Below are 18,818 nucleotides of genomic sequence, written 5' to 3'. Positions count from 1 at the left end.
CAGCAGCCACATGGGACTCAGCTTCTCTCCCAGGGCCTCTCTCCACCTTGGGAGGTGCTAATTTGGAAAGGATGCAGACCTGCCAGCAGGCCCCCCGGCGTGGGAATCAGAGAGACCAGGGGAGGGGAGCTGACCTGGACCGAGTGTCGACCCTTTATCAGTCACAGAGCTGGGTAATTTGCATCGTCAGAATCACTTAGTATTCACAGCCACCCTGTTGGGTAGGTGTTACTATTATTATTATTTTTTCAGTTAACAGATGAGGATTCTGAGCATTTGGTCTGTCTATTGGCCTTGGTTAAGATCACAGACAAGGTGCCTGGTAGAGCCAGGGTTTGAACCTGTGAATTCTTCCAAGATCCTCTTTCTGTGTTACCAGGAGGCAGCTTTCAGTTGAGTAAGAGGAAAATCTTTCTAGCCATTAGGGCTTTAAAAAAATGAAACACGTTCTTTCTGGATATAAGAGCCCTGTGCATGCAGAGGAAAACCAGTGGACAGGTGGGTGACACTCCCAGGGATGCCATCCAGGAGCCTGGTAGGTGGGGAAACGGGCTGGGTCAGTGGATGAGAAACCTCCCTCTCCTCTCTGTCCCCATGGTGTTCTCTTCAGGGGGCTGTGGTCACAGTCCCTGAGAAAATTGTGCTCAAAAGGGAACTCTCCAGGTGGTGCTTTCTTGAGTCTTTTTTTTTTTTGTTACTTAGCAGGTCTCAGGGTGAGAACTGAGATTCTTGTTTGGGCTCATAGGAAAGTTGGGTACAAGCTACTCCCCTCGTCTGGGCTACAGGATCCAAGCATGCTCACAGAATTCTCTGCATTGAAATTTCAAGCCCACTGATGACACTCCACTCCTCTGCTCTCCTGATAGAGCATTTCGGGAGAGATGTCTCTGCTCTAAGGCTAGAGCATGCCTGGGTCCCTGGCTAACATACCACATTAATACCTTCAATCTCCCACCTTTCATTTCTAACGCTTTCCAACTCTATGATCTCAGAATATGTGTTAGAAAGTTCGCATCATGACTTTCATCTTTTGGAGGTAAGGAGCACCCTGGATCCTGAGGGAATCAAGGAACAGGGGGGTGATCACCTATCAGGATGCTGTCACTGACAGGATGGAGGAATTTCAATGAGGAAGGATAACTTCTAAATTCACATAGTCCATGGAAAAATATGAGTGTTTTTCAGTAGAGCTTTTGGACTAAACGTGATCGTTTCCAGGATTAAAAAAACAGAATGAACTATTTGCATAAACCCATTGTGTTTCAAGTCAAAGATGAACAGACCAAGATATCTGGGAGAGAGAGTCACCCTAGCCCAGAACAGGCATTCTCGTTCCCTCTGTCCCCACACCAAAGGCCCGATCCCACCATGTGACCCTCTCTCTTCTAGTAAAAGTGGCATTTGGATCCCTGAGCAGAAAACTCAGATGAATTGAAAATGAAACGTTTTATTTTGAAGCCCTTGGGGCTTTTTGCCAAGTCATCATCTTTGACTGTTCTGACTTGTATTCTGGCAGAGAATATGCTTTCTGCTGGCAAATGACCAATCATGCTTAGGTCGACTGCTTGCCAAGGTCATTTGTATGATTGATTCCGTGACAACCATCATCGGGCGATGTCTGTGTTCTCTGGTTCATACAAATATCATGGGGACCCTCAAGTGCCCTCCTGGAGCACGTATATCAAAGAAGCAGTACACGACAAAGGAACCAACCAGGGAGATGGGGAGAGATGAATTGTTTTCATTCGGCGCCCGAGAAAACTCACAAGTTCATACACATATTTTTTTGTATTCTAACAACATCATGTACTGTAGTATGTTTTTGAGGAATTCAGGGGAAATCACTGAGATCAAGAGAGACCCCAGTTGCTTGGACCACAGGGTGATAACTAATAACACTCACAGAGCTTGGATGGTTTTCACGCAGCTGCCATCATTCATTCCCACCAATTATCACTGTGCACTGGGGGCTCCTGCCCTCAAGGGGCGCCATCTACCCGCCTCAATATGCATATATGCAGATGACCGTGAGACAATGTTAAAGCAGCATCCAGTGGCAGGAACTGACTCTCTACGCTGGGTGCTGGAGCTATAAGGTGGGTAATACGCAAACTGAATGTCCCAATCTAGGGGTGCATCGATCCCAGGATAACTTCAGCACCACAGAATAGACTGAAAGGATGTTACTTACTATCCCCATTGTATGAAGGGGAAACCATGGTCCTGAGAGGTTAAATGGCGTCATTTTCCAATGATACTTGTGTAAAAAAAAAAAAAAAAAAAAAAAAAAAGCCTCGAAATTCATTTGTCATAATTCTTTCTGCTAAAATAAAACTGAGTTATTAGTTGCCAAATAGCTCCATTAGTCATCTTCAGCTTTTAAATTTAAAATAAATAAAACAAAAATACTTACTGAATGCCCCATTTTTATAGGACACTGAGCTAAGTATTCGGGGAAGGTTGGAACTAAAATAACAACAACAAAAAACCAAGCTGGAAAGTTGGGCACGGGTGCTTCATGTTGTGGGTTGAAAGAGGACAGCGTTTGAAATCATGACACCAAGATGCTTTTTGGGTGTTTGAGCTGCCACGGATCAGCTGCTGAGCTTCACACAAGATCCTCCCACTCTGGACATCCCTGACCCCGTGAGTAGAATGAGGGGCTGGACCAGAAGCTTGTTAAGAGCTTTCTAATGCTCAGGACCTTGGACTTGGCACACGGGCAATCAGGACTGACACCCAGGGCTGCTTGCCGGCACGGTGCACGTCCAGCGGCAGGGCCACTCCACCCCACCCCACCCAAGCCTGATAGAAGCCGAGCCCCCCACTTCCACAGCCCTCGCGTTCACCGCACAGGCGCACGTCTTACCCAGCCCCGCAGCAGCTCATAGGCCGTGACACCCAGGGACCACCAGTCAACGGGGTAGGAGTACCCAGGGCCTCCGTCCACATACACCTGGAACACTTCCGGGGCTGCCAAAGACAGGACAGAAGAACATTACTGCGCATCTCACTTTACACTCATTGGCCCTTACAGAGAGGACACGGGGCCAGGAACCCAGCTCTTTGGATGGCCAAGCCAGTACTCCATCTGCTATGCCACGTGGTTTCTGCCCTCCGTAAGCCACGAGGTGGCTAGAGCACAAGGTGCAGGCATCACAGGCAACACCGGTGTGACACCTGGGACAGAATACTCATGGAGCACCCCAAGTGTGCTGTGGAGGGCGTTCTGTAGGGGAGGGTCAGGGAAAGTTTGGGGAGGAGGAGGGTTTGCTGGAGCATGAATCACAGTCAGCACGGGGAGTAAAGCCTGAGTTAAGAAGAAGAAACCACACCCCCAAGGGGCTAAGAACCTTGCGAAATGTCATCCTGCTCCGGCACCGACACCAGGTCAGGTGTCCCCACAACTAGGATGCTTAGAGCCCTTTGTGCCCGGTGCCTGTCTCGGGTACAGTTTTACTTTAGCATAGGTGGGATCGAATACGAAATATCCAGGATAAGTAAACGCACAGGGTCAGAAGGCAGATCGTGGGTTGCCAGGGGCTGGGAGGGAGGACGGGGAGCAATTGTTCACTGGGCTTCCTCTGCGGTGATGAATGTTCCAGAACTAGACAGAGGTGGTGGTTACACAACATTGTGAATGTACTGAATGCCACTCTGTTTGAAAACAGTTCATCTTACGTTATGTGAATTTCACAATAAATAAACAAGTGGAGGGCGGAGGCCCCTGGGTGATGGATCCTCACTCCTCTGGGGGCTGCAGCTGTTCCAGGGTCCCCTGGCCCTGCTGCTTCCTAAGCTAATGGGTGGTGGGTTCATCATTGCCTCACCCCCAACTCACCAGGCCAGGAGTGCATCTCCAGCTCTAATTGCTCATACTGGTTTCCAGGAAAGTCTTGGGAAATGTGGATCATTTCTAGCAAATTAATTTGCAGATGTAATCCCATTTTACAGGTGTCAGAGCAGCCAAACTCTCTCACAGGGAACCAGGACATGTTGTGTTTAAAGGCATCTTGACTCAGTTTTCAGACTGGCATTCAGACGGCATGGGATCGGGGAGGGCCAGATGAGGCAGATGAGGGCAGACACGGACGCTCGAATCTGGGCTCTGCATTGGCAGGTGGACCATTGAACCTGACCAGCGGCCAGATCCCAGCTGCCCTCTAGAGACCCTCTCCATTTACTTTGTATTTTATAGCACTTTCGCCCGAGGGTTCTCCTTTCCTCTCCGCAACAACCCTCAGGGCCGTGTTATCATTTGACACATTTTACCCAAGAGGTTCAGAGACGCACAGCGGGTGCACAGGAAGTTACACAGCAGGGAAGTTCAGAGCTGAGGTGCGGCTTACACACTGGTCGAATCCCAGTTTGAAATAAGGTTCGCATCAACATCTGAGTACAGAAACATACTCAGTCTACATTGGGGAAGATGTGATTGGGAGTTTGAGGAAATGTCCCTTTGGGTAGGTAATTTGAGCTTCCCAAATTCAGAAGCAACATGGTGTGGAGAGAAATAGGAAGAAGGTCAGGGGCTGGAGGTGAACTAACAAGTTCTATTTGCCTCAGTTTTGTAAAACATGAACAAGAATAAACAGTGTATTCATAGGGTTCTTAATGAGGATTAAGGAAGAATGCAGGCTGAGAGCTAAGCCCCATGCCTGGCTGGTCTATTGTGAGCGGTCCCGGAACCCTGGGCATGGTTTTTTTTTTTTTTTTTGCGGTACGCGGGCCTCTCACTGTTGTGGCCTCTCCCATTGCGGAGCACAGGCTCCGGACGCGCAGGCCTAGCGGCCATGGCTCACGGGCTTAGTTGCTCCGCGGCATGTGGGATCTTCCCGGACCAGGGCACGAACCCGTGTCTCCTGCATCGGCAGGCGGATTCTCAACCACTGCGCCACCAGGGAAGCCCTGGGCATGGTTTTTATTACTAGAATTGTCATTCAAACCTCCTCTTCTGATCACGCTCAGCCTCCTCACGGTCCGCCCAGCCAGCCTGGGAAGCCTGCTAAACTTCAGCCAACTCAGCCTCATGACCTATCGGTCTACAGACCCGCTGAGTTTGGCATTTCCAGCATCTTTCTGTCTGCCCCTTCCTATCGATCCTAGATCAACCTGAGTTGAAAGGTGGCAATAATACCTGTTCATTAAACATCTAGTGAGAAGATATTTGATTTCCTAGCAGCTCCAGGCACTGAGCTGTGCTATTCTGCATCCCACTGGGAGCCTGAGGCTGAGCTCTAACCCAGAGGGGCTTCCTTCCCTGCACCCCAATCTGTGTACGTGTCCTTCTTCCCTCCGTACTGAGGGTCCAGGAGAGAAGGAGCCACATCATACCGGTCTGTGCATGTGTAGATGTAATTCTACAGAACCAGGGCCTTGACAGCTGCTGGCCCAGCCCATGTGCTCAGACAGTGAGGGAGGCAGGGACACGCCCAGGAGTGCAGGAGAGGCTGCGTGCCCAGGTGTCCCCATACATCCTTGTAGTGCCTGGCAGCCCCATGCCCATCTGGAATTCAGGGTAGCAGCAGCAGCTGACCAATTCTGTCCTGGCTGTTGTGACCAACCAAGTGACAAACGTCTGCAGCCTGTGACCCCACTCCCAGAGGAGGTGACAGTCTCTCCTCCCTTGCACAGTTGGGGCTGATAGAACATAAACAACCTTTATGTCACAATCCACATGCCACCAAAACGGCTGCTTTAGTGGCCCGGATAAGTGCTTAGAGGTGAGGCCATCATATAGGATTAGAGCTTGAAGGACAGGTACAAGACACATACCTGTCACCATCATTTCAGGTATGGATGAATGCGTATGGAAACTACAGTTTGCCAGGTGCTTTGGTAGGGATTTTACACATAACTACTTCTCTTCATCCTCCCAACCACCCAATAAAACAGGCCCACAATGATCTCCATGTTCCAGATGAGGAGGCAGAGACATGAAGGGGTGTAGTTGAGTGAACAGTGTCCCCAAAAGATACGACCAAGTACCTGTGAACGGGGCCTTATTTGGAAATAGGGACTTTGCAGATGTAATTAATACAGACGTCAGGATAAAGCCGTCCCGGATTCAGGGTGGACCCTTCCTAGATTCAATGGCTGATGCCTTTCTAAGAGAAAGAAGAGGTAGATTTGAGAGAAGGAGAAAGCAGTGGGAGGAGGCAGAGCCTGGAGGGATGCGGCCACAAGCCAAGGAAGCCCTGGAGCCCCCAGAAGCTGGAAGAGCAAGGAAGGAGCCTCTCCCACACCTCCGAGGGAGCACGGCTCTGCAGACACCTTGATATCGAACTACTGGCTTCCAGAACTGTGAGTGAATGAATTTCTGTTGCTCCAAGCCACCACATTTGTGGGACTTTGTTGTGCAGCCCTAGGAAACTAGTAAGAGGGGCTGGGAACTTGCTCCAGGTCATCCAGCTGGGATGGCAGACCTGGGACTTGCCTCTCTCGGTATCTGATTCCAAAGTTCTTGCTCCTACACCGAGGTGACTTCCAGAGGTGATGGACTTACCTGAGGATGGGTCCTGATGAAAGCTTCTACCTTCCTTCCCTCTGTCCCAGAGCCTGGCACTCAGCCAAGTAAGTACACAGTAGGCACTTAATCAATGCACGTCAATTTCACCCTGGTGCCATACAGCTGGTCCAGCACATTGCTTGCCTGCTTCAGAAGTACAGACAGCTCACAGCCTAGGAGTGTCAGCATGGCAGAGGTGCAGGGTCCCTTGGAAACCATCCTGTCATCGTCCCCTCTGTGTTAGAATTGGCCACCGGGCTTGAGGGGCGAGAGTGGCTTGTCTCGGCCACAACTCACCAACTCAGGGCTCAAGTGAGAACTCCTGGTCCTGACTTCCAGGTTCAGGGAGTTCCCATTATTGGAACAGTTAAATTCAGCCATCAATGCCGGATGACTCTCCCTCCTCAGCTCCTGTATCCCCTTCCTCCTCTTCGCCAACACATGGCCCTTGTTCAGATCCCCATTCCTTCCTCCTGGTCTTCTGCACTAGCTTCTCCACCAGTCCTCTGGCTTCCAGAGTCTCCTTCTCCAGTCCGTCCTTGCTTCTGGGGGAGTTAGCTTTCTGATATGCAACTCAGACCACGGCAGTACTCTGCCTCAACGTCTTCCTATCACGACGGCTGTTTCACAATCTGTATTCCCAGGAATGCCACCAGCCACGTTAGGCTCATAGATTTTGGAGGAGAAAGGATTCTGAGGTCAAACATGTCTGGGAAATGACTAGGTTCAATTGCGTTCTTTCTTGTAGACTTCTTAGCGCCTTTGATGACTCAATAGCAAGAATGGTTTGGAAATTTATTAGACTTGATCCTGGAATCTTTTTGATTTTTCAGTGGAACAGTACAAAGTACTAGGGCTGGAAACCCATGTGGCCTAGAGGGTGGTTTACATTCTGTAGCCCCTCAGCTCCTACCTGTAGATCTTCTAAGCTGTATTATGGCCCAGGGGTAGCCCATGGCCACCTTGGGCTCCAGCTGCACACGTTGCTTGCCGTCCCTAGAACACCCTGTCTATCTGTCTCGTTTTCTCTCCCCTAATCCACCAGGTTCTCTCACAAAGGCTGCAGCTTCAGAGTTACCGCTTCTAGGAACCGAATACGTACCATTCTGCAGGCTTCTTTACATCTGTCATGTATTCCTCAAAATACATCTCTGCTATTATTATTTTCTTATCATTCCCCTCCCTCCAGACTAGATTAGAGCTTCCTCTTTATCCCCACCTTCCCCAGGCATCTCTCTCTCTCTTTTTTTTTTTGTGGTACACGGGCCTCTCACTGTTGTGGCCTCTCCCGCTGCGGAGCACAGGCTCCGGACGCGCAGGCTCAGCGGCCATGGCTCACGGGCCCGGCATGCGGGATCCTCCAGGACCGGGGCACGAACCCCCCGTCCCCTGCATCGGCAGGCGGACTCTCAACCACTGTGCCAGCAGGGAAGCCCTCAGTGCAGGTTTTAAATGGAAAGTGAGTCTGGATTCCAAGGGACATCAGAGAATTGGCCTTCCAGAAAAGCAAGAACATGGGGTGTCATCTGAAAGAGATCACCCCGAGGCAATGTAAATATGCATGTGGTGGGCTTTGCCCCCTATCCTCACCACACAGAGTTTACTTCCTCATTAGACTAAAAATATGGAGAAAAACCACAGAAACCGCCTAAGTTATAATTATTGGTCTGCTGCTTTAGCCCTGTGAATATTCCTGAAGGCTTTGATTGCTGCAGTGGAGTGTGACAATGCTATTCAATGTCTAGCTTACAAGCTGACTGGCTTCCAGGATTGGTTTCTACAGGTAATTGCGTCCTTCTGGACTGGGAACATAGAATTACCGCATTTCAGCCTAGAGGGGACCTTCAAGGTAATTTCCTTCCTCCCCTACATTTTGTAGGTGAGGAAGCCTAAGCCTATTGGAGGAGTTCCATGGCTTCCAGCCCGGCTGGGACCAGAACCCAGTTCTCCTGTCCACTGAGTCTTTCTGTGGCTCACACATCCCGGCTGGCAGGATGTGCCAGATCTGGACACCTCCACCTAGAAGCCCCACAGGCATGGCATATTCAATCTGTCCAAGCCCAACTCTCCCTCTCCAACTGCCCCTTCTCCTGGGTTCTCAGTCTCTGTCGATGGGCTGATCAGTTGTGTAAGTCAGAAACGTGGGAGTCTCATGGACCCTGCCCCTCATCCAGCCCATGTTTTGGATCATGTGATTAATTCTCAAGACTCATCATTTTTCCCTTCCAGAATCTTCCTCTCTTCTCTGGTCCTTTTTCACTTCTGCTTGGACTCATGACAGCTCCTCCCCTACCCCAGCCTGGGGCCCTTTAATCCCACTACACTTACTCCTCAAACACCTTTCTAAGTCAGCAGAATCAGTGGAACGGAGAGATGGAAGGTGTGAGTGTAGTGATTATTCAATCTGAACCTGAACTCCAGCTCCCAGGCTTACTGCCACAGTGGCCTCAGGCAAAATGCCTAACCTCTTATTTGTACCTTGGTTTTCCTCACCTGTAAAAAGGAATAATGATGTCTGCTACATCAAGTTATTGAGAAGAGAAAATGAAGTTCTGTATGTATTTACTGAGCACAAAGTAAGTGCTCAATAAATGCAATCTAACATTGTTGTCATTGTATTATCATTCACATGTTCAAATCACTTAATAAAATCTTTCCAAATTTTTCTATTTACTGTAGAATAATGGTCAAACTCCTTAGCATGAAAAATTCCTAAAAATAGTTTCCAACCTCCTCATATTTTGGCCACTATCTTTATTATACCCATTGTGCCAACTTTAAAGAATAGGACACACTTTATGTTTAATCTTCTATGACTTGCCTGGTAATCTTTACCCTATTTTTTATACTCATGAACTCCTACTCATACTTCAAAACCCAGACCAAATTTTACACCTTCTGTGGAGTGTTCTTCAAGTCCCTTCCTCTTTCTCAGTTCCCTTCTTTTCCCCTCTCTTGGCCAAGTACATCAGTGTTCTGGATTCTCACCAAACCCTTGTCGGTTCCTCTCTTGCGGCACTGATCATGCCGTACTGTAATTAAGGATATACATGTCCACCATTCTCACTGGACTGTGAACTCTTTGAATAGGGGTAGACTAAGTCAGGGTCAAAACGTCAGGGATTAGCACAAAGCTATATGTGAGTCATTTAGAACAAGGACTGACACAGAGCAAGTTCCAAATAGATGTGAGCTAGTTATTATTATATCAATTCATTATTGAATGGGAAACGAAATGCACACATAAATGAAAGCCCAACTCACAAATGTACATGTTCCCCAAATGATTCAAGAGCTCCATCATCATTCTTTGATTAGAGTGTGTGGAAAAGCTGTGGAAAGCAGAGATGAGCAGGGTGCCTGGCCTCTGTCTGGATCCCTTGGGGGCAATTCATGTTTCTTTGGCTTTTTATCTTGGCAAATGAACTCAGATATTAATTTGAGATGAAATGAATCTGCTGCATCAGTCTGATAATTTTTTTCTATCTGGTGATGCTAGTAGCGTTAATAGTAACAGAAGAGTGGTTTCATTAAGGTATGTAAGACGCTGCTCAGGTGTGGACCAGTAGGACCTCACCTGTCTGCATGAGAAAAGGAACAGCAGGGAAAGTTTAATTGGCTGAGAAGCTCTGATGAGGTACAGAAATTAATGATGCACCAGTACCAGAAAACTACTTCATGTTAAATGTGTCAGATTAAATTAGTAAATTTAAAAAAAAGACCCTTGGAAAGTTTTCAGAGAGAACGATGGAAAGTGCTAACTGAAAGCACAGGGTTAGAATCAAGTGCATTTTACACAGTTAATATGTGAAATGGGGGATAAACATCTAAATAGCATGTTAGGCTGATGGAAAAGTTCATTTAGATAGTGCTATTCTCTTAAAGGATTCCAAGATCCCTGTTTATCTAAGGCCCATAATGTTCATTAAAATTTCCCGCTGTCAAATGCTTTGGTGGGTACACAAGTACCACATGACCTGGCCCCGCCATGTCTCCAGGCTCACTCTCCTTGCCTGCTTTGTTCAGGCCAATCTAGCTTCCTTGTGGTTCTTTCGATGTGACAAGCTCCTTTTTGCCTCAGGGTCTAGGCAAAAAGTTGCTATCTCCTGCAGTGCTTTTCCATCTGTTGTGCCGAACGACATCTACTCATCCTTTAGAACCTAGGTGAAAAGTCACTTCCTCAGCAAAGTTTTCCTGACCCCACCAATCTAATCATCTATCCCATCAGCATCTCTCTTTTTCCACCGTAATGCTTATAAAGAGCTCAAACATTTCTACTCTGTTTAAAATGTAGGAGTTGGAAAGAGTGTCACTCCCAGCCTAACAGTGAGAAAAAGCTAGATCATCTATGAAACCATAACTTTTCTTGAACTCAACTCGTCTGAAATTTAAGGAAAGACGGGTGCCTTCAAGAAGATTTGGGATGTGAATACTGGCTTACCTTGGGGAGAGCATGGGAAGAAAATAGGGCTGCCATAGAAGAGAGTAAGGAGACTTAAATTAAGATGCTTAATTTAACTGAATTGCTGAAGGTTGTATAAGAACTTAAGTGAGAGAATAGAACTATTGTCTGTCCAGATACAAGAGGAATTTGTACTACTCACAGACTCCTCTCTACATACCCTCACTGGGTACTCATGACAAAGACTGGGCACAAAGCCTTTTCCTTACATGAAAAGGCAAAGGATAGAAAAGCCAAAATAATTTTGAAAAGAAGAAAAAAGTTGAAGGACTCTCACTACCTGATGCGAGTATTATTATGAAGTGAAAGGAAAAGTATGAGATTAGTCAAAGCATAAACCAATAGATCAATGGAACAGAATAGAATCCAGAAACAGACCCATACATTTATGGTCAATTGAGTTTTGATGAAGTTGCAAAGCCAGTGCAATAAAGAAAGAATCGTCTTTTCAACAAATGCTGGATGGAACAATTGGACAGCCCTTGTAAATCAATGAAAATTCACAACGTATTCAAAAGTGAACTCCAAATGGACTATAGTTCTAAATGTAAAACCCAAAAGTATAAAACTTCTACAAGAAAACAAGCAGAAAATCTTTGTGACCTCGTGTGAGGGAGGAAAAGATGTTTAGAATGACACCCCGTACGTGATCAATAAATGAAAAATAAAAAATTGGACTTCATTTGAATTTAAAACACCTGCTTTAAAAAAGATGCTATTAAGGTAACAGAAAGACAAGCCACTGACTGGTGAAAATATTTGCAAATATATCTGGTAAAAGACTTATAACCAGAATATATAAAGAATTATCAGAACTTAATAATAAAAAAACAGATGACCCAATAAATTAATGGGCAATGATTTGAACAGTTACTTCACAGAGAAGGTATGTGGATGGCAAAAAAGCAAATGAAACTATATTCAGCAGTTTGTGAGTTTCTTAAAAAGTTAAATGTACATTTACATTATGACCCAACAATCCCACTTCTATGTAATTATTCTAGAGAAGTAGAAACTTAAGTTTATATACAAACCTGTATGCAAATAGTTTATTTATAATTTTATAAAACTGGAAACAACTCAAATGCCGTACAACTGGTGAATGGATAAACCAAATGTATATATTCATCCATAGGATTTCTACTCAGAAATCAAAAGGAAAGCTACTGATCCGCACAAAATGGTAAAACCTCAAATGCATTATTCTAAGTAAAAAAGCCAGACTCAAAAGCCATATTCAAAAATATGACTCTGTTTTTGTGACTTTCTGGAAGAGTCAAAACTATAGGGATAGAAAACTGATCACTGGTTGCCAGGAACTGGGAGGAGGGAATCTTGGAAGTGATGGAACTGTTTCTCTGTCTTCACTATGGTGGATTAATTTACTGGATTACACTGAAAGAGTGCATTTCACTGCATGAAAGTTGTTCCTCAAAAATAAGCATCTCGACTATATATTTATCAGTTCGATGATGTGCAAAGTGATTGTTTCCCTCACAAACAGCCAAACTGATGAGGGCAGAAATATTGCTTATTTGTTCACAGACGTGTTTTCAGCCCATAGAACACTGCCTGGCAGGTGGAAGGTGCTCAATAAATCTCTGCTGGATGGATGAATGATGGATAGATGGATGGATGGATGGATGGATGGATGGATTGGCAGGTTCTCAGGAAAGATATTGGGCCCTGGAGCCTCACTGGCCTGGGTTTGAATGCTGGCTCTGTCACTTTCTCTGGCACAGGGGCAGCAAACTTTACTTCCTTTAGCCTCCATCATTTCTACAAGGAAAGTACAAGCATGGCCATGGTGCCTCCACAGCCACCTGTGTTTGCTCACTGGGGAAAGGAACTCACAGATGGTGAGTACCGACAGGGCACCGGCCCAGTGATCTCCCAGGGCACCCACCACCCGCCAGCTGACCCAGCTCGTATCATGAATTAGGATTTGGTTGGGGTCTCTTTCCCCAATTAGACTGCAAACTCCATAAGGCAAGGGAATGTCAGATTTGGCTCTGGGTTCCCAGGGCTTAACATATACTAAATAGTCTGAATAATGATAACAGCAACAATAATATCAGTTACCAGTTTGATGCATCTACACTTGACATTATGTTATGTGCTTTCCATAGTTCCATCATGAAATCCTCACAAACAATCTACTAAGGCAGATTGCGTACCATTAATCCCATTTCTCAGATGAGGACACTGTCTGTCCCGTGGTTCGACCTTTACCATGCTGGGCAGTTTAAGTGTATTATGTTGGCTAAAGGGATTTGCCTAAGTTCACCCAGCCTCTAAGTGGAAGACACCCAAATCACCCCATGCTGAAGCCCACACTTCCTCGAGACCCATTTCTGGCAAGCCCGATTGCCCATTTTCTTCTCCAAGGCCACCCATGAGGCCAATCCCGTGAGTCTCCAGCATTGGCCTTTCCACTGGTTCCGTGGCCCTTATCATGGCATTCAAGACCCTGGTACTTTGGCCTGTTTCGTCTCTCCCTCTCACCTCCTCTTGTTCTACAAGCTATAAAAAAATGGGAGTGCTAGGGTCTCCCAGCCCACCACGCTGCGTCGCTCCTCTACGCCTTTGCACAGACTGAAATGGCCTTTCCTTATCCTCGCCTGGCAGGTGAGCTCTGAGCACACCCTGAGATTTTAACTCCTCAGATGGTCCCATTCAGACGGTCCCATTCTGCGGGGTCCATCTTGACAGGGACCTGCCTAAATCCAGGCCTGCACAGCTCTCTGCCCCACAGATGTTGAGCCCCTTTGGCCCCGGACAGCATGACTCACCCCTGTGCCCCAGGGTCTGACTCTGAGCCTCACACCTCTGAAACACTGTATTTGCTGAAAGAACACTCAGCTCTTCATTTCACCTCAGATGAATAAACTCTGAAGCCCCGGGAGGCTGTTGGAACTTTTCTGACTTCCAATCTGGCACTTTTCAGAGAGTTTTGTTTTCTCTGTTGGTGAATTCCATCTGCCCTTTTAATGAATGAAAATACAGTACTATGCAAATATTTCTTCCGGGATCATCCTTCGTGAACAACCTTTGGGAGTTTACTCATCAGCCCATTCCCTGAATCCATGTTTGGAACATTCTGGGAACTTGTTATTGGGCCTTTGAGCTGAACAGCTCAAGTGAACGAAATCAACAAACCTGCCGCTTGATAGCAGGAATTTATAGCCTTGGGAACTGCAGGATGTGACCTGAATGAGAGTTTCCCTCTCACCCCCATTTTCCCCACTAACCTCTCACTGCTTGGCACTGCTACCCCCTACAATCTCTGAAAATACATCCATTTGGTAAATCAGCTGTGCTCTCTAAATCCCATAAAAATCTCTCCTGTGCATTCGTTCACTAATTCAGGACTGAAGCTCCTTTAATTAGAAGGACACCAGAAGCCCTGAATCCTAGGTACAGCTGAGACAATACACTTTTTTCTTGTCTGAGAAATGTGGCTTTCTGATACAAGAACTCAGTGTCAAAAAGGCAGCTTGGTACAGTGGCAAAAGCATGGACTTCAGAAGCAACGTAAGTGCCCATTGACAGACGAATGGATAAAGAAGATGTGGTACATGTACATGACAGAATACTATTCAGCCATAAAAACAAATGAAATAATGCCGTTTGCAGCAACATGGATGGACCTAGAGATGATCATACCAGGTGAAGTAAGCCAGACAGAGAAAGACAAATATCACATGATATCACTTATACATGAAATCTAAAAAAATGATACAAATGAAGTTATTCACAAAACAGAAGTAGACTCACAGACATAGAAAACAAACTATGGTTACCAAAGGGGAGGGGGGGAAGGGATAAGTTAGGAGTTTGGGATTAAAATATACACGCTACTACATATAAAATAGATAACCAACAAGAACCTATTATATAGTACAGGGAACTCTCCTCAATATCTTGTAATAACCTATAATGGAAGAGAATGTAAAAAAAGAATATATATATTTATACATATATATACATATATACACACATATATATAAAATGAATCACTTTGCTGTACACCTGAAACTAACCCAATGACTGTAAATCAACTCTATTGCAATAAAAATTTTTTTTAAAAAGCATGGACTTCGGACCCCAATAGACATGGCTTCAAATTCTGGCTCCATCACTTGCCAGCTGTGTGACTCTGGGCAGGTTAACTAACCTCTATGGGCCTCGGGTTACTCACATATAAAATGAAAGAGATGTAGAACCCTCGTGTGGATTTTCTGGGGATTAAATGTAATGACAGACATCTGGTAGGGTCAAAATACGTGTTGGTTTTCTTCTCCTTTTTGACAGTGGGGCCGCTGGGTCAACCCTGGTCTGCTTTCCCAGAGGCTGAGAGCCAGGACAGAGCTGCGTCAGAGATGAGTGGGAAGGCAGGGCATGAGGCTGAGGTAGCCCAGGAAAGTCTGCTTTGAACAGTGACAAAGCAGGGGCAGAAAGGTCAGGGTTGGGAGAACATTGTCTTGCATTTCTCCAGTGGTCCAGAATCTACTTTCCCAGAGATCCATTTGCTTTTTGGAAATAGCCTCAAGGCAGTGGGAACTAATTTATAGGATTATATAGAGGTGGCTCCAGTTGGGAGATTCTGCTCTTACGTCACCTCTCCCCTCCATCCTCCCTCTGGAGATGATGACTCTTCCCGCCTCTACCTGCCCCTTCTGGCAAAATGCTCCTGGGCTTAGAATCGGTGTTCTTCTCTCCTGTGTCCTCCCCTGGGGGATCCTGTCACGGCCGTGGCTTTGCTGCATCTCCATGCCGGTAACTCCCGATGCACAGATGCTTGGAGTACATCTGAATGTCCTGAAGTTCCTACAGACCTCACTTTCAAACTCATCCTTCCCACCATCCCACACACCTGCTCCTCCTGCGGTGTTTCCTACACAGCGATCATCACTGTAATCCCCTCTACTGCTTGATTCAGAGGCCTGGAGGCAGCCTTATCCCCTCCTTCACTGTCATTCTCCATCTCCCCATGTCTGATCTCTGCTGAATCTTAAAGCAGAGACCTCCTTGGATAGAACTGCCCCAGCTCTGGATCCTTCTGCAATGGGATTTCAGAAAGATCGTCAACAGTGAAAGCCTTATTAAGGTCTGTATTCAGCATCCCAAGGGAATTCTCTGAAGTGGACAGACCCACTCATGCTATACCCTCTGGTGTTCACACTGACCTGGCTCTGCTCTCACCACCAAGGTCAACCTGGGTAGGTCCCCCGACCTCTCTCAGCCCATTTCCTCAACTCTAAAATGGGAATAAATAATTGCAACTACTTCACGTTTGTGAGGATTAAATAAGGTTATGGATGGAATGCCTGGCACATACATAGTAAATACTAAAAAGTATTGTTTTTACCACTATTTATTGCCAAACTTCATTCATGTAATCTGTTTAGTAAGTTAAAGATGAAGGACACGGGAGTCCATTCTGGGGAGACAATGACATAGTTTCTGAATCTCCACAATCCACCTATAAACAATGGCAGAGCAGACAAATAGCTAAACCAAAAACCACGGGCAATATTTACTACAAAGCTAAGTTGTCTCCCCAGACCCCAAACTATAAGCAGGTGGGAACAAACCAGCAACAGTGACAAGCCCTCCATGGCAGTGATTTCTGTACAGAAGGAAACAAAGAAAAAAATAACAGCCTATGATGGACCAGGGGACAGGGAACTTCAAAATAGTGAGCAGACATTGACTGGGAGGCACAGCTGGCCAGTCTGAGAATAGCAGCTGAAACTGGGAGAGATTTGTCCAGACCCATCTCAGGTGAGTGAAAAGGGCCCTTGGTAAGTTTTGCAGGAGCTGGAGAGTCTGGGACACAAAATCGCTTTAATCAATCCAGCCAGAGCTCCCATCTAGGAAAGATCCCAGGGAGAAACTGTTGGGAGTGAAATCAAAACTGAGCAGGAAGGGGGCCCCCTCAGACCAAATAAAGAGGAGGTCCAGATAGAACTGGGCAAGTGGAACTGGGCAAGGAAATCCCAGGTAGCAAGCAGCCTTGGGATGTGACATGTCACTTAAACAACAGAAGAGGCAAGTCTGTTAGAAAAGCTACCCTGAGCCACACCATCTTATAAAGGTTCAGGAAAACTAATATTACGTGAAAATGAGCAACAGAAAAGAATCAAAGTCAAATTCCATGTCAAGTTATAAGAGAAAGGAGAACAAAGAGCAGAACAACATTGTACAAGGAAAGCACCTCAGAAAAGACAGTGTGGTGGATTGTTTCATAAACGGTTCCCCAATGAATCAGGCTGACTGGTATCCATGCCCAGTGCAGTCCCCTCCCATGTGGTCCCTGGGCTTCGTCATGTGACTTGCTTTGTCCAGTTGGACATCAGGAAATGTGAAGCAAGCGGAGGCTTGATAGGCACGTGGGAGTTGGGTTCTCCTTCTTGAGACCGCTGCCACTATGCAAGTAAGCTCTCTCTAGTCCCCTTGATGTGAAAGACCACACACAGAGAGGTGCCCATTTATCTCAGCTGTCCTGGCTGACCCAGTAGCTGAATGAGTGACCACAACAAAAACCAGCAAAAGAACCACTCGATCAAGTGGCAGATAAAAAGGAATGAAACTGAGTTATTTGTAGTGAGGTGGATGGACCTAGAGACTGTCATACAGAGTGAAGTAAGTCAGAAAGAGAAAAACAAATCCCGTATGCTAACACATATATATGGAATCTAAAAAAAAAAAAGAAAGAAAGACAAAAGTGGTCAGAAGAACCTAGGGGCAAGACGGGAATAAAGATGGAGACCTACTAGACAATGGACTTGAGGACACGGGGAGGGGGAAGGGGAAGCTGGGACGAAGTGAGAGGGTGGCATGGACATATATACACTACCAAATGTAAATTAGATAGCTAGTGGGAAGCAGCCGCATAGCACAGGGAGATCAGCTCTGTGCTCTGTGACCACCTAGAGGGGTGGGATAGGGCAGGTGGGAGGGAGGGAGATGCAAGAGGGAGGGGACATGGGGACATATGTATATGTGTGACTGATTCACTTTGTTATAAAGCAGAGGCTGACACACCATTGTAAAGCAATTATACTCCAATAAAGATGTTAAAAAAAATCAAGTGGCAGAATTGTGATAATACAATTGTTATTGTTCTAAGCCACTAGGTTTTGACACGGTTTGTCATATAGCAATTGACAACTAATGTAGACATTAAGAATTAATAACTAATATAGACATTTAAAAATTATGCAAGACATGAAAGAACACATAAATTATAATTTAAATACTCAGAAATCTGGCAAAAGAACTCAGGTAAAAAATTAGAAACAAAGGGAAATTATTTCAGAAATAAATACTTCACTAGAAAGTACACAAAACAAATAAACGCAACACAAAATGCTTTAAAATAAAGAGAAAGAAAAAGAATGAGAAAAAATTTAAACATAGGACAAAAGAGATAAGAAAGATTTGAAAATGGCAAATATTGAAGACTGACAAAGAAGACTCAATATTCAGATAATAGGCATCCTTAACAAAGAAAAAGTAAAGGAAAAGAATGTGTACTTAAAAAAATGACATTTCCATGAAAAGTCCTAAAGAAAACCCAACCTGAAACCACATTGCAAGAGCACTGCGTACCTAAGAATATAGATCCAAAATGACCAACACCAAAATTGTATTCTGGCAACACTACTGGACTTTAAGGAAAAAGAAGAAGCGTTTGTTGTTTACTTGTTTGTTTGGAGCCAAACTTTCTGGCTGAGTAGGAGTTCTCTAGAAAACACAGGAGGAGATGGTCTTCCTGGCAGGGGAGACAGCTTAGGTAAGGGCCATAGGTGTGAGAGAGCATGGCACATACTGGGCACAGTT

At 45.7% G+C, this 18,818-nt stretch overlaps 1 protein-coding gene across 3 annotated transcripts in view; it reads right to left on the bottom strand.

Annotated features, from left to right (window-relative positions):
• Positions 1-18,818, bottom strand: part of STK32B (serine/threonine kinase 32B) — a 338,968-nt gene that overhangs the window by 29,935 nt on the left and 290,215 nt on the right. For all 3 annotated transcript variants that reach the window (XM_059066571.2, XM_067036963.1, XM_067036964.1), the window contains one exon: positions 2,870-2,973. In XM_059066571.2, coding sequence (XP_058922554.1) covers positions 2,870-2,973 — 104 coding nt within the window. The remainder of the gene's footprint in view (positions 1-2,869; positions 2,974-18,818) is intronic.

Source organism: Kogia breviceps, chromosome 6 (assembly GCF_026419965.1).
Source record: "Kogia breviceps isolate mKogBre1 chromosome 6, mKogBre1 haplotype 1, whole genome shotgun sequence".
In the NCBI taxonomy this organism is placed as follows: Eukaryota; Metazoa; Chordata; class Mammalia; order Artiodactyla; family Physeteridae; genus Kogia; species Kogia breviceps.
Note: the sequence above shows the minus strand (reverse complement) of the source record. Positions and strands in the feature narration are given on the sequence as shown.